Source organism: Trichomycterus rosablanca, chromosome 10, assembly GCF_030014385.1.
Source record: "Trichomycterus rosablanca isolate fTriRos1 chromosome 10, fTriRos1.hap1, whole genome shotgun sequence".
NCBI classification, from domain to species: Eukaryota; Metazoa; Chordata; class Actinopteri; order Siluriformes; family Trichomycteridae; genus Trichomycterus; species Trichomycterus rosablanca.
The window spans coordinates 17,279,232-17,296,140 of NC_085997.1; the positions used below are offsets into that span (position 1 = coordinate 17,279,232).

Genomic DNA, 16,909 nt, shown 5'->3' on the forward strand with positions numbered 1-16,909 from the left:
CCTGAAGTAAATATTACAGGATTATTAGACTAGTACAGCGCAGGGTCAGGGGAGACCGGGGAGGGGGGTGACAGTGACACTTTTTTCATTTGTATGGTAAGTGGCGGACCTTGTGGCCTATCAGGTAGCAAATTGAATGTTTAATCTGGGCGCATGCAGATGGGGCTCGCGGAGAGAGCGAGGAAGACAGAGGTAAATTGAGAGTTCTCCTGTGGTTAGGAGAAAAGCTGATGCCTAGCCTGTTGGGACCGATGCTCCAACCACACCGGAGATTTGTCAAAACAAGGAGGCTGAATGCAACAATTTATATTTACTATTAGATAAGCTGATAACTGTCTGTCTACTAAATACCCGTGGATGTATTCAGATAGGCCTGCTCAGCGGAACAGAACTGATTGTTAAAAGCTAAGGAGACTCCCAAAGGTGTCAGAGTGGTCATGTATCACCAGCCTGTCCTCACAAGTGTTATTTCCATGCTGGAAAAAGATTATCTGAAGGAGTATTAATGTCTGAATATGGAATATAATATGGGAATTGTATACAGTAATGTATTACATTACAGTACACATAAAAAGCAGCAAAAAGCAGACAGTTTAGAATAGCACAAATCTACATTAAAATACAAATCTGACCTTGTTTAAAGCAAGTTTGCATATGGTATAAAACAGTATGATTATTTTGGATTTATATATATTTTTAAACATACAGTATGTCTATATTATGTATAAAATTTTAAGGCATAGAAATGGCAGCAAAATGGCACAGAAAGTAGCATGGATGCTGCACAACACCTGGTTACCTGGGTTCGATCCCTGTCTTTAGTCACTGTCTAATAGAAATTTGACATATTGGCATTCTTGTGTAGTCCTACCTCCCAAAACATGTACAAGGTGGATCGGTCACTGCCAGCAGCCCCAGGTCTGGGTAAATGAGCGAGTAAGTGAATAAGTAAGTCTAGACTTGGGCCCAGTGTTTCTGGGTGTTACCAAACTCTGATTAAGATGAAGTGCTTATAAAGATGAATACATGTAACTATTCTGTTACTATTCGTCCCTGGCTATTTCATTCACAATGCAAGCGATCAAATATCAAAGCCTGGTTGCGTTTGCTAGATACAAGCTTGTCAGCATTTGTAAGTCGTGCTGGCCCGCCCAGATGTGTGCATTAGGGTGAAATATAAAGCCATATGATATGTTTGGTCCCTGAGGTAATTAGGCGGGTATATCTGGAGAATATCTGCATTCAGCTGTGATGTTTTTGCTGAAACCGTCGTTTCTCAGAGTTCACTAATACCCACCAGGGATAAGCGCCGGTGCCTGCGCATCAACAAATCCAGGCTCTAAACAGGCCGAAAAATGGCCCGAATAATTGGCTTTTTTTGTCATCTCAATGTGAATCATTAGAACGACACTCAATTACAAGGTTTATTTTTTCCCCTGGCTTGTTAGCATTTTTTATTTATTAATATGCTTTTTTTCATACGCTGTATCGCTCCGAGTGTGTTTGAGAGCTTGTGGCTGGGGGGTGAAGCAACATCTTGTTCCTCTCCCTGTCTCTGTCTGTGCTCATCTCTCCATCTGATGCCTGGCCTGGGGAATCACATGGCAAATGAGGGCATGTTAATTTAGCCAAAGGTTCTGTTGTATATTAATTTAAGGCGCGATCCTCTACCGGCGCAAGATGACACCAGCAGCATTTTGATTAAGGATTTTATACTTGAAGAAATTTTCATTATCCAGGCTGCTCGGTGCCTGGTGCCTTATGGGTTGGGAATGGCTAACCCTGCTATGAGAACAAGAGAAGGGATAAATACTTTTGTATTGAATCTTGCCCCCCACTCTGGATCCCCCATTTACAGCAGCAATTAATGAGGTCTGTTCCTCCGCGGAGATACGTCTGCTCAGGGTGGAACCCCACTATTGTACATAGGTAACAGGATTTAGATTTTTACCCCAATGACAGTCTCTGATGCTCTAATGAGTGGGATCTTTTACCATCAGCCCTTATGAATCATGGCTTTTAATGATCAGAACAGCCTGATACTCATTTATAGACACAAGAGCAAAGTGGTTGTCTACTGTGTCCATTGACCAGTTTTTACATGTACCTGCCACAATATAACATAAATCATTTATCAATACTAGTTGTTGTGTTCTATTTTTAAATAAACACTAACACTATGTCTAAGCCCTCTAGTGGGAGACAATGAAGTTTCTCCTGTGGAAAAACCTTTCTCCCTCAGGCTTACGGCTGTAAACCACAAAACAAGCATGAGCTGCTTTAATAACCACCAGATCATCTCCCCGAACCATGCCTCAGTCCTTGAGCCTCCCTCGAGCAGCCCATCTCCATGTATGCTGACACACTCGTGTACATACAACAGCGCCAGCCCAGACTAATGCTGTCTTCTAGCATCCTTTCCTCTTTCTTGCAAAATTAACCTGACATCTCTCAGTTTTCTCCACGGATACGTTTTCCTCCCTTCGTGTGCCTTCTCCACTCTGTGTTCTGAATGGCACTTGCATGTCGACTCTGCGAGCTAGAACATCCTTATTATTTGTAGATAACCCTCTTTGAAAGCTGAAATGTCTCAGACAGGCGAGGCAAAGCACTGGTGTCAGTTATGCAGGGGAAATAGGCAACAGGAAAGAGCTGGCTTTGGAAGACATGTCTTCCTTTGCATTTGTCTCACTGTCGCATGTTCACTGTACATCAGCCGACAGATCCTACTACTAAGAGAGGGTTTCACTATGGGGCTGTCTCTCTGTGACTCTCTTTTTATGTCTTTTTCTCTTTGTTATGCCTTTATAGCACTTGTTGTACCTAGTCTGAAGCATGAGTTATTATATATTTAATGTGTCCTAACTAAAGTACAATCAAATCTAATCTGTGTGTATTGCTCATCTTGTATATGAATGTATTTTGATATCAGAAAACAACTGTTTGAGTGGACAAGGTGGAGGAACAGTGACAAAATTATCAGAATAGTACATTAGATCAGATCATTATCAAGATTTTGATTGGAATGATTGAAGACACACAGTTAGATAGCTTTTTGTATTGTGACATTGTGACCACTTATTATGATGTCACAATTGGTAGACAATAAATACATGGTAAGATACTATAAAGATACATGATGTATATCACAATATTAAGCTTTCAGGTTTTCTAGCTAGTTAAAACACAACAATAACAGTAAGGTTACATTTTTACAGTATACAATTTGTACCTGCATATTCAGTTCTACTGGCGTTTGCTTACCAGTTCAACATTGTTAGTGTCCATTTCTACATCTGCATGTGTGTGCGTCCTTGTGCGTGTGCGTTAAGATAAAAAACCCTCTCCTGACGCATTTTCCCACCGCGATGGAAATCCTCTCTGACTTGTATGCACAGAGGCCTGCTTGTGTGGCTCTGATGTCATAGCCCTGACCTGCTCCAGGAGCACAAAAGCTAAGGTATCACTCTCCGGGCCTACACAATACCTATTCACACAGACCGCCTTGCTTCTGCGAGCCCCACGAACAATGTTATTTTTTGTTTTAGCATTATAAAGCTGAACCTTTTGCAGGAAACCTAACAGACAAAACCTTTATCAGACGATGCTTTGGGCAAGCAGGCAGTCTTCTGGGCTAATCCGCTTCCATTAGCTTTTTACTGTGTGTGTGTGTGTGTGTGTGTGTGTGTGCTCTTTTTATATGTTCACTCTCATCCTCTCACTCGCTTTTTGGCAGGCCATGGGAGCATATTCATGGGGTCAAAAGGAAATGTATTCCATTTTAGTTATAAAAAAGGTTACGATTGAGGTAAGAAAACAGCCAGGAGTTTGAAATAATCCGCTATTGTTATGTTTTTGCACTTTTGGTGAAAGATATAAGCGGTAGGAAATAAATGTGCGGATATAAAACAATTACAGTGGCGAGTTCTGTGTGGCAGCCTCTTCTAGAGTCGGACAGGATGCGGGTGGAGTGTAGTTTGATCCACGTACAGCAGAGCAGTGTTGGTGTTAACCTGCAATATATTTGCTTATTAGGCTTCTGTAGATTTCAGTCAACAATATGAAAGCAGGCACGGCCTCTAGCCCTTCCATGTGTACGCACACTAACCGTGTGTGTGTGTATATGTGTGTGTGATTCATTCCAGAGCAGTTTTAGTCCTCATAAAATATTCATTTTGGTTGTGCAGGGCTCTGTAATTGCCATCTCTCAGTCTGAATAATTTATATCGCGCACGGACTGACAAAGCTCTGCCATACGGCACTAGATGAATCAGAAACAAGGATCTCTGCTGCCAGTCGCATTATTGGTGCACAAAATATGGCACTCACGTCACCTGTGGACACTGACACTTCTAATCCAGTTTCTCTTCATTTGTCATCCCTCTCTCTAATTCTCTTTCTCTATATCTCTCATCCGGGGCCTCTTCTGCTCCCCTATTCTCCCTCCTCACCTTGACCATTGAGTATTGCTGGCCAAGTGACCCTTTTTAGCCTCTCTCTCTGTGTTGCCCTGCAATGGATTAGCATTCTGTCCAGGATGTATTCTTGCACTTATGGCTGCAATGCGAACACACAGAATCACTGACATGTGACAATACATGGTCCTGAAATGTTTTCTGTAGGGTCAGAATGACAAGATCCCTAAGCAACATACTGAGCAGAATATCACATGTATTTCAAATACATATTAAAAACAAACTTCATCTAATCTATCCATAATCAAATGTAATTCTATGCAATTCATAGTAAATCATATCATCTTATTAATGTAATGCACTTAAAATAAATAAATCTCATGCACTCAATAATTATTAATACTCTGCCTTAGTCCATATTCACCCACACTATAAGTGTGTAAATATATGGCTTTACCATGTTTGGCTTTCCTCTTGCTCTCTCTCTGTTTGATATGTGGTATTAGTGACATAGAGGTGAAGCCCCAGTCATTAAGCTCAGTAACCTGTGTTAAAACCAATAATTGCCACTCAGAACTGGACCCACATTAATCATTTATAATGTTTTAATATGTTTTAATCAGCATCTCCCAGAACACACAGGCCTGGCTTCAGGCAGGTCACACATTAGCATGTGTGTGTGTGTGTGTGTGTGTGTGTGTGTGTGTGTGTGTGTGCATAGCCTCTGCCTTGCTCTGGCCTGATTTGAGATGTATTTTTTTCTTCCCCTTCTTCCCATCTTTAATTAATTATTAAAATCGGCAAAGATGACAGTCCTTAATTAGGGCCATCTTAAAAGAATCTGTTATCGTATGAATGTTAAAATGGAAGAGGAGAGAGGGAACAGAGAGACGATAGAGGAGGAGGAGGATAGATGAAAAGGAAAGTGAATGAGGTGAGGGGAAAATTAGTGGAAAGTGAGATTAGAATTTATAATAAATACAGTAATAAAAAGCGTTACTTCTATCTAGCCGTGTTATGCTGGAACCACCTGATGTACTTTACATTGTTAGAATTTTTTTATATGAATTGTGTTTTTAATTGCTCTGTGTTCCACATTTGTAAGACATTTATGAGCTGTAAGTAGTTTAAGTACAGGAACACTTTAGGTATATAAAAGTGAACATAAACCCAGCCACATTCCCCATGATATTGCATTTTGGGTGCATGTAGAAGCTGACAAAATAAATGAATTTAATAATTAATTAAAAAAATTAATTTAAATAGCTGATCACATGATAAAGATCAGCTAAACTGATCTGATCAGTCAAACTAACCCAAATGAGAGCATAGGTGAGTGAAATGTGTTGGTATTCTGTCCTGTCTGGGTATGCTCTGATACTCATTGATTCTGGGTAGGCTCTGGGAAAATAAAAAAAATAAAAAAATAATAATAATAACGAATAAATAAATAAATAAATAAATAAAATTAATAAAAGTACAAATAAATATATACTTTTTAAATATTTATTATGATTAAATAAATATTAAATAAATATGATTTAACTCTTTTTCACCTTTTTATCACATTTTTCTTTAATCCCATACTTCACATTGCTGCTGAAACAAAATCAAATCACATCAACACATGGCACTGGACATTTTCAAGTTGTAAGAGGCATTCTCTCAAGATTGTGTGATGATTAAACATAAAATCAGGCTACAGTTTGAGGCATGCTTACTTATTTGTAAAAACCTGAACAAATCAAAATCAAAAGCATCACTTGCACTTGTTTGATTTTTACTTGACGTGGGCAAATGGGCAGCATATTTAGCCTGTTTTTTGCTATGTCAGCTGTGAGGCAGTAGGCACTGGCACCTCAGGCCATGTGTGGCCCGGTAGATCCCCTGCATCAACTCCGAGGGAAACTCGAGCTGATGTCGCCCACTTCAAAGTGCCGTCTGAGGGACAGAGAGAACGATAGGGGGTAGGAGGGAGGAGGACCGGATTTACAACAATGACTCTTCATAAAAGCCCCCGTGCTAAACTGCTCTATGAACAAGGCAGGACAGAGGGGGGGGGAAACTAGGGAGCGTGTGACCCCCCAGAGCGCAGGCAATAAGTCAGCTGGAGAGATCTCGGCAGGACTTCTGTGATGGAGTATACACACTGTGATCAGCTCTCAGGTAAACACAGAGCCAGAGAGAAAGAGAGTGAGAGTGGAGGTGTGGAGCGATGGAGGAGAGAGAGAGAGAGATGGAGCGAGGGATGAGACTGTGGAGGAGGGGTGATGGAGGGAGAGATTTAATGAGGCCACAGTCAAAGACAAAATGGCTGCTGATTGACAGGGCCAGTGATGCGCTCGGGGAATGATGTCAAAGGCATGTTCCACATTAGGAGTGAGAGAAAAAGAGAAGAGAGGGACAGAAGAGAAGGAGGAGGACACAGCAATGGCGATGGTTGTATTCCAGTCTTGTTCAGGTAAAGTACTATTTTGCCTGAGGCTTGCTCTAACAAACACACACACACACACACACACACAAACACACAGACTAATACACACTTGATGCAACTCATGTTAGCATGGTATTCTTAGCAGAGCCTCTTAGGAGCGCACACACACTTGTGTGCTGACGAATGTATGTAAGCATCAACAACACATACATTTTTTTAAATAAGCTGATCATATGATAAACATCAGCAAAACAAATCTGATCAGTGAGAGCATGGGTGATTAAGTAATTATCTGAAATGGACTGGTACCCTCTCCTTTAGTACGCACCCATTGATTCTGGGTAGTCCCTGGAATCACAAAAAAAAAAGAAAAAAAAAGAATAAATAAAATTAATAAATGAATAAATAAATATATTAAATAAAAATAATAATAAACAAATAAAGATAAGTAAATAATAATAATAATAAAATAATAATAATAATAAACAAAAAAGATAACTAAATAATAATAATAATAATAATAATAATAACAATAAACAAAGAAAGATAAGTAAATAATAATAATAATAATAATAAACAAAGAATGATTTAAAAATAAATAAATAAATAAATAAATAAATAAATAAATAAATAAATAAATAAATAAATAAATAAATAAATAAATAAATAAATAAATATGATGTGAATTAGTGGTGTGTGGTTGCTGGGCTGTCTGCAAAGGGCACAGACATTCCCTCCCCTTCAAGAGGGTGTTGTTTACTCTGTATGGGTTAGGTGGGAATGAACGGGTGTATTAAAAGCCTGCAGCACTGCCACCGGGAGCGACGCCCTTCTGGGGCACACAGGAGGGTGAGAGCCTGAAAAGTGGGAGTGAGAAAAGAAAGAAGGAAAGACAGACAGCTCACAATGGGCCATCTGGTTCCTGTAGAAAACGCTTATAACTTCAGCCATGATGTCACGACACACACACACTAAAGGAAACACACATGGGTGCAAACAAAAAGAATAAAATATATAAATAAATAAACAATAAAATAGGCACAAAATAGGCTTTATTATATGCCAGAAATAAATGTTTGGTGCAAATTACAATTATCATGGTATTACAATACTCAGTAAATCCTAAACTATGAAATAAGCTGTGATATTTATATAGTTTATTATTATTAGCTCATCAACACAAAACAGAGAATGAAAATTTAAGGGGAATGGGGTGTGGCATGGTGGATGGTATCTGACAATGACGATGAACCCTACAGCATTTTTTTTTTAAATAATATCTTTATTGTCCAGGGCATTATAGATACTAGGGGAAAGAGAGTCAGCAAAATGTAGTTATGTGTATTCAGAACTACAGGTCTGTGTATGTATGCACGTGTGTATGTGTGTGCGTTTTGTCTGGCTAGTTGAGTTTGATCGGCTAGAATTGCTTGGTGATCAATACTGAGTACAGATCCACAGCTGTGGCCCTGCCTCTTAACGCCACACCAGCAATTAGTGTCCATACTGACCGCTGGCACACACACACACAAACACCCATCTGCCATTGTATTTCTTTACCGCCCTATGCATGCACTCATCAGTCTTGGGGAAAAGCAGAAAAAGAAAAGCAGCCATTTTTTGCAGCCTCTGGTTTCTACACAGCAGTATTACAACTTAAAAGTACACTGCAGACACGGCAAATCAATAATATACAGTACTTTACAGCATACAGGGTCAGGAATTTTGATTTATTTGGCGACAGACTAAATCGTCATCGTAAGGAGTTGGGCCAGCACAAACATTACATTTATAATGTGCTTTGTCATAATGTCAAACTGTACTGGTGGGATGGACCATCATTCTCATTCTTTGTTATGATAGAGGTAGAAAAACCTTTCTGGAACACCAGTTCAGTGTCGGGCCTTAAGTCTCAATTGATGTTCCAGTTTATCCCAAAGCTGGGTGAGGTCAGGACTCTGTGCAGGCCACTGGAGTTTCTTTAATCTAAGCTTTTTTTCATGTCTTTAAAGACCACTCTCATGCTGGAATCTGAAAGGACCTTCCCTAAACTGTTGCTGCAAAGTTGGAAGCATATAATAACATATACACTGATCAGCCATAACAATAAAACCACCTTGTTTCTACACTCACTGTCCATTTTATCAGCTCCACTTACCATATAGAAGCACTTTGTAGTTCTACTGTACAATTATGGTAAGTGAAGCTGGTAAAATGGACAGTGTGTGTAGAAACAAGGTGATTTTAATGTTATGGCTAATCAGTGTATGTATTAGAAAGTGTGCCCCAACACCTTTGCCCATATAGTATATCGGAATATCAGAATAAAACCCTGAAATTCAGTTGTTCTTTGAATCCGAGCAGGAAAACGATCCGTTAATGGTATTGGTTAAGATAAGAGCCCCTTGCAACAGAGCTGGAGTGAGTAAGGGTTCCTCTTTTTTCCCCCTCAATTACCTCAACCCTGTGAAGCCAAAGTCCTTTCAAATGACAAGATCCTCTCAGTCTCTTTCTCTCTCAGCCGCTTCAGCCGTGTCACTAATCACTTCATAATGATTCGGCCCCTCTGGTCAGAGAGAGAGCAGCAAGAAAAGTTGTATTAATTACCCAGCACTGGCCGGCCTGATCGTTTTTATTACTGATTTGTCCTCTCTGTAGTTGTGACCGGAGATAAAAGTGAAGACAAGTGTCTAATAATATAGAAGTGTAAAGAAGAGAGACGGAGGGCGAAAGCTGGCATTACACAGGCCTCGAACGTGAAATTAAACGTGTCTGTTCTGCTTTTCTCTCTCTCTGACAAACCCAAATAGCTTCTCTCGTAATTGATAACTGCCTTGTCCAATTATTTTGCGCATAACAATACACAGTGGCCCTTTGCTCGCGCTTTAGCCCGTGTTGTAATTAGCCATGCTAATATCCCTTTTATTGGCCTTAATATTGCCTGACGCCTCGCTGCCATCTGAGGGCCACCAGGGCCCCTTGTCCTGTCACAAACGCTGATTATTGAGAAGGATAGCTTTAATCAAACCTAATTGCGGTTAATTTTTCTCCTCCCCACCCCTGCTCTCTCCGTTGCCAGCCTCTAATGCGTCCGACTCCTCGATATTCCATTAAATTACAGTTTAACGGCCTCCTTTGTTTCCGATGCTTGCAAACTTCTGCGTTCGTTTAGAAAGAGAAAAAAAGAGCACGCCAGAGAAAGCAAGCAACGTGAGGTCATAATTGCTCTCCCGCTCACAAAGGAGCAATTTCCTCAATCCCCATGTAGAATTGAAATAGCTCCTAATTCAGCCAATATTACGGCGGAGTTGCGGACTGAGGCCCGAGATGATTTTCATTAGATAGCGCAGCAGCTTTGCTTAATCAACTACTGAGAACAGACCCAGGCAAACATGCAGTCATTGTACAAACCCTAATGAGCAACTATTGTGTGTGGCGGTGTGTGTTTAAATACACCAGTTTAAACGCTTTGTGGTAATACACACAGAAATTATATGAACCTCTCCTTCAGTCACTGTTCTGGTGGGTTTCCTCCTGGTATAGCAGTGTCCTCCATTCACCCAAAAAACATGCCAGTAGATGTATATCTAAATACATCTAAATGTATATCTACTACACCAATCAGGCATAACATTATGACCACCTTCCTCACTGACTGGTCTGCAGCTATGCAGCCCCATATGCAACAAACTGCGATGCACTGTGTATTCTGACACCTTTCTATCAAAACTAGCATTATGTTCTTGAGCAATTTGAGCTACAGTAGCTCGTCTGTTGGATCGGACCACAAGGGCCAGCCTTCGCTCCCCACGTTCATCAGTGAGCCTTGGCCGCCCATGACCCTGCCACTGGCCTGCCACTGTTCCTTCCTTGGACAACCTTTAATAGATACTGACCACTGCAGACCGAGAACACCCCACAAGAGCTGCAGTTTTGGAGATGCCCTGACCCAGTCATCTAGCCATCACAATTTGGCCCTCGTCAAACTTGCCTTACGCTTGCCCATTTCCCCATTTTTCCTGCTTCTAACACATCAACTATGAGGATGGATAAAATGTTCATTATTATATCCCAGCCATATATTGTGTGAGGAAACCGGAGCACACAAAACTGCACGCAAAAAGGACCATGTCTGCCCAGCTGGGGAATAGAACCCAGGCCCTTTCCCCTTTTGCTGTGAGGTGACAGTGCAACCAACTGCACCACCATTTTAGTGTAGTCATTATTACTTTTTACTATTTTACTTTAATTATAAATATACTTATGTATTACTCTGCATGCAGGACTAGTTGAAACCATTCAAAATTTGGCTATAGTGATTTTTTTCTTCGGATTTTTACAGTGACAAGAATTATTTTGCTTCATACAGTGTGTTTGGGTTTGTGTTGATGGTTTATGAACTGCCTCTGGCTCTTCTCCCTTTATTTTTATGATATCCCGTCTTCTGTTCAGAATGGCAGATTTTAATTATTTTCTTTACCGCCAAATTCTAAATCTGAGAAGTTCATGAAAGTGTGTGTCTGTGTGTGTGTGTGTATTTGTGAGTTTGTCAGGTTGTTTGTTTGCTGTCTGGCACAGAGCGCTAGTGAATGAGGACCATGTTTCAGCCGAGATATGGCCTGATACCTGCTGTGGAAACATTACGACCCTTTTGGGAAATAAGAACCGGGGTCCAGGAATTACGGCCCATAACACTCATCCTCAGAGTGACACATCCAAACACAGTGCCCTGCACACCACCTGCAATTAAAGCTGAAGTAACTGGAAATTTTTACAGTCTCCAAGACAGCCCTATGACCGCTTCCTCCTGACTGTGTCCGCCATTATGGCATTTATGTTTCATTGATGACGGCCCACAAAGATTTTCTGACATCCGCCAAGGCTGGCTTTTTTTATTTCATTTTTTAGCTGCGCTCTGTCCTTTCTCCATCTTTATCTCCATTTGTCTATCTTACACACTTTCTCGTCGCCTGTCAGGATGGAAGGCTAAAATGTAAACAGATGAGGCCCGGGAAGAGAAGAGGTGCTCAGGGTTACAGGTATCATTTCACATTGTGATTTATGGCCCCGGCCGTGGAGAGCTCGTCCGGCGAGTGCCCCCGACTCCCGCCTGTTTGCTTAACACGTGCTCTACATGTGTTAACTCTGCACGGCACACAATCAGCAATGCATGACATCGGCCATGCATGACATCCCAGCCTGCTTCAGTCTAACCTGAATCTGAGAGGGAAGCAGAGGCAAATATTTGTGTACATGGACATCCATATGTAAGGGTAGCTACCACTGGATAGAAAGTGAGCATTATTTGACTAACCCTGTATTCACACAAGCATGCACGTGGACAGTGGTGACTCAGTCATTACGGTACTGGAGTAGGTTGCTGGTTTAAGCCCCACCACTGCTTGCCAGTTATTATAATTTGCTTTGAATTTGTCCACTAACGGCCATAAATGTAAATGCTACCAGTGTCAGGTGGGCATCATTTCTTTAGTAATTTCACCACAGGGACAAGCCAAGATTAAATCTTGTAAGATTTAAGTCTTGTAAATCAGAGCATCATAAGGCAACACAATGATACATTCTTGCTCATAGGTAATTAAGAGTATTTAATACACATGCTGTTTGTTTTAGTAAGGTGGAAGGTACCTGGAGTACCTCATGGAACCCATATGGACATTAAAAAATGCCATGCTGACAAAGTTTTAAGGCCAAAAATAAATAAATACACTATGTCTGTGTCTCTAATAATCAATTAGAAAAATACACGTTATATATATATATACGTATATATACACATTCAAATATATATTCATATACATAAATATAAAATTGAGGGCAGTGGTAGCTCAGCGGTCAAGTTACTGGACTAGTAATCGAAGGGTCCCTGGTTCAAGCTCTACCACTGCAAGGTTGCCACTGTTGGGCCTGTTAGCAAGACCCTTAACCCCCCAGATAAAACTGTCTGCAATTATGCCATAAATGGAATATCATATTATATAGTCAGTACTGTTATATAAACCCACAATTTATAAGTTTGGCTACCTTTTCAACAGACTTTAAGTTGGGAGCACCCACTTGTTCCACACTTACCCATTCAAACAGACGTACTGGGCTTAGGTGCAGATGTATGAGCGAGTGTGAATGTGTGTGAGAGTGTTGATGCCCATTGGGATCCCACCTTGACTCTCACGCTCACATGACATTTGCGGAGCAGATTAGGTGGGTTGTAATTTGTGCTGTAATTGCCGGGCACTGCTGTACCGGTGCCGGGCTTCACTCTAATTGTCAGAGCGAGCTGGAAGTTTTTTGTGGGCTGCTCTCACCTTGTTAAGTGCTCGAGTGTCTCCTGATGATGAGAGGGGCTCAGGTGCACTCGTTTGCCTCTCTTTAATTACAGGATGGAGAGGAGGGGGCGGAGGGGGTGGTGGGTAGGGGCAGAATCTTTGCCTATCTTGTGGACAGATGGGTTCTAATGGGAATTGTGGGATTTGTATGCATCGGATAGACAGACAGACAGACAGTTTGGAGAAACATCCGCTGGGAGGTTGTGAACAAAACACAGACGATCATTATCGTTCAGGTGTGTGTGTGTGTGTGTGTGTGTGTGTGTGTGTTTTGTATTCAGCTGTGTTGATTTGACATTGGGTGTTCGTTCAGTTTACAACTTATAGCTTTACTTAAGATGCTTGGTTTACAATCTTTGGGATTGTTCTTTTTTCTTTTACTGCTGGGAAGTGCTGTGAAGTCCATATCTATTTTCTGTGGTATTGATCTGTACTCAGTAAGTTTGGGCAAGTTTGTAGAGTGTGTAGAGCGGGATTGATTGTCTGATGTGGATTTTTCTTTCTCTGATCTCTTACAGATTCTTTTTAAAATTCTTCCTCAAGTGCAATCAGAACTGCCTGAAGAATGCAGGCAACCCGCGGGACATGCGCAGGTTCCAGGTAAATTTTAGACACTCTCTCACACACACACACATACAATTGCTGATATATATTATAGCAGCTAAAGTGGTAAAGCAGGTGGATGGGAGGGATGTGGAGCCAGAGATGGCGTGGGAGAGTTCCTCTCCAGAGACTTGATGATTCAGCTTTTGTACATGCACTGCACTCACCTGCACAACATCCTGCCCCATGGCTCTGAGTCCACTCGGACCATATAAACCACTATCTCTGCATTTTTTTAATCACATACACATATATACAGTACATACACACATATACACCGATCCGGCATAACATCATGACCACCTTCCTAATATTGTGTTGGTCCCCCTTTTGCTGCCAAAACAGCCCTGCAACTGAGACACACTGTGTTTTCTGACACCTTTCTATCAGAACCAGCATTAACTTCTTCAGCAATTTGAGCTACAGTAGCTCGTCTGTTGGATCGGTCCACACGGGCCAGCCTTCGCTTCCCACTTGCATCAGTGAGCCTTGGCCGCCGGTTTACCACTGTTCCTTCCTTGGACCACTTTTGACAGATACTGACCACTGCAGACCGGGAACACCCCACAAGAGCTGCAGTTTTGGAGATGCTCTGACCCAGTCGTCTAGCCATCACAATTTGGCCCTCGTCAAACTCGCTCAAATCCTTATGCTTGCCCAATTTTCCTGTTTCTAACACATCAACTTTGAGGATAAAATGTTCACTTGCTGTCTAATATATCCCACCCACTAACTGGTGCCATGATGAAGAGATAATCAGTGTTATTCACTTCACCGGTCAGTGGTCATAATGTTATGCCTGGTCAGTGTATATGTACCACAAATTACTCTTCTAAAAAAATAATATTTGTTAACAATAATTTGTTATATATTAAAAATGAAAAACGAAATGTATTATGATGTTAATAAATCACACTACTGTGATATAGTCCTATTGCACTGGTGTGGTGTAACATTGCCTTTGAGAAAACTCTAAAATCTATAGTATAAGCTTTCATGTATGTATAAAACTATACATTTAACCTCTTTTATTAATTAGTTTCATGTGCATATACATTTATATTAACAGTTTTTAATCAATATTAATCATACTATGAATCTTTGGTATATCCTTTGTGTCCAAAAATGGCACATGGACCAATACACACCCACTATAACACTGATTTTTGGACCATAACACCTTCTCCAGGTACATTTGTCATCTCTGTAGCCCTGGATTTACCCTAGAACAAAGATCCACTACTGCAACCTTTCCACAGGTAGCTACAGTATTTCACATGACTACACCGTGACCTTGAGGTGTATTAGTAATGTTTCACAGAGCACTTTTGATGAGTTTATATCTGAAGCCAGGTTATAAAGATATATAACGGGAAGAAGAGAGTGCCTTGAACAGTGAGCGGCGATGAAGCTTTCATTTTTCACGCACTGCAGGGTGAGTGGATGAGGGCCCAACACGATGATATTGATCCATGTGTCCAGAGCGGAAGGTCAGAGCCAGAGTGATAGGAAGTGTCCTTCTTGACTTGGTGGTGACCAAAAGAAACATCCGTCACCACTGATGGCTCACCTGACTCCCTCTATCCCCCCACTGTCTCTGTCTAATCTCCTCTCCTCCCAGAAGGTTTAACTGGTCTTAACGGGGCATCAGGGCCTTTTTTTACAGGTTCATTGCTTGATGATGGCTCAGCAAAACTGTTAGAGGAGAGTCGTACTGATGGCTTCTGACCTTAAAGAATATTCAAAACAGATCCTGTTATGCCAATAATTAAGTCATAGGAAGATTTGGTTCCTTCCTTTTGGGGAAAATTATGTTAATTTCTTATTATTTTAAATAAACTTGTCACAGAATCAACCAACCTGGGTTTTACCAGTCAGTACTATGTTTTCGGACATTGGTAGAGTATAAAACAGCAGGTATTAGATTGTCCTCAGTAGCCCCTGTCCACCCAAATGGAAACTAATTCAAGTTTCTGTGGCTACAAGAACTTGGGCAAGCAACAAAACCAGGCCCAGAAGATTAATCTTCAATATGGTGCCAATCAAGACTCAGTCTAAACCCAGGCTAGTCGAGCTAGGTCCTCCTCTTTATCCCGAGCAGAGTTCGAGGCTTAAAAAGCTCAGTTGTCCTTTTAAACATAGCGCCTGTCTCTTATCCTGACGACCCTGTGTTAAACTAAATGCCATCTCTAGAATAAATTTCACACATGTAGCAACCGGAAAGATCCCGTGTAAGGGTTGCACTTCTGGTGCTCCTCTCTTCCCCTGTCATGCTCTCTTTTCACCGTCCCACAGTCGGGCAGCTGGGGGCCAGAGCATGGCCCATCCATCATCCTCTCAGAGATACAGAGCCAGCAAGGATAAGAGAGGAGGGGGGTGTAATGCAAGTCTAATGTTTATTCTTGATCTCTCTGTCTGTTTTCCTCTTACCATTCACCCTGTTCTCTGCTTATTCCCATTCAAATGCTAAACCTCAGATCAAGCACTTGTGGGGTAACAGTGACCTTGCTAATTCACTAAAGAGTTACTTCTTCTTTTTATAAGGACACAATTCACTGAATCACACTGCTGCTAATGAGGAACAACAACTAATCAATATATCAATAGATCAATGCAGATGGGTGGTATTAGAGCTGCGAGGCCCACAGGCAGTGTTTGAGTGACTGTTAACGGTTCTAAGAGCAGATGAGAGCCTCTTGTTCTGTTCACCTAAGTGGTGGATTAATTTCTAATTGTAGTGGTTGTTTGTCCAAGCACCCAGATATAACAAAAACAGGCTCTTTGAGTGGCAGGTTTTTGATGGGGGCCTTTCAAACATGGTGCTTTATATAAGAAGCACTTGTAATGTGTATCCTTTAATAGCAGGAAAAGCGGCCCTGTCCCGACAGAGGTTAATTGTAGCTAAGAAATGAGAAATTAAGTCTTTATATAGAGCTTAAACCTCTTTTTTTTGACATACGGACCTGCTGCTCTGAAAATAGCAAATGTTAAATATTGTTTAACTTAATTAAACAGCTGTAACGCAGGGGGAGGCACTCAATTTTTGGAAAAATAATGAAATATTAAATGACAAATGTGTCCCGTGGGTGTGTAATGGCACTGAGCGATGTTTA

At 41.0% G+C, this 16,909-nt stretch overlaps 1 protein-coding gene across 5 annotated transcripts in view; it reads left to right on the plus strand.

Annotated features, from left to right (window-relative positions):
• Positions 1 to 16,909, plus strand: part of ebf3a (EBF transcription factor 3a) — a 103,011-nt gene that overhangs the window by 51,234 nt on the left and 34,868 nt on the right. For all 5 annotated transcript variants that reach the window (XM_063003659.1, XM_063003656.1, XM_063003655.1 and 2 more), the window contains exon 7: positions 13,712 to 13,793. In XM_063003659.1, coding sequence (XP_062859729.1) covers positions 13,712 to 13,793 — 82 coding nt within the window. The remainder of the gene's footprint in view (positions 1 to 13,711; positions 13,794 to 16,909) is intronic.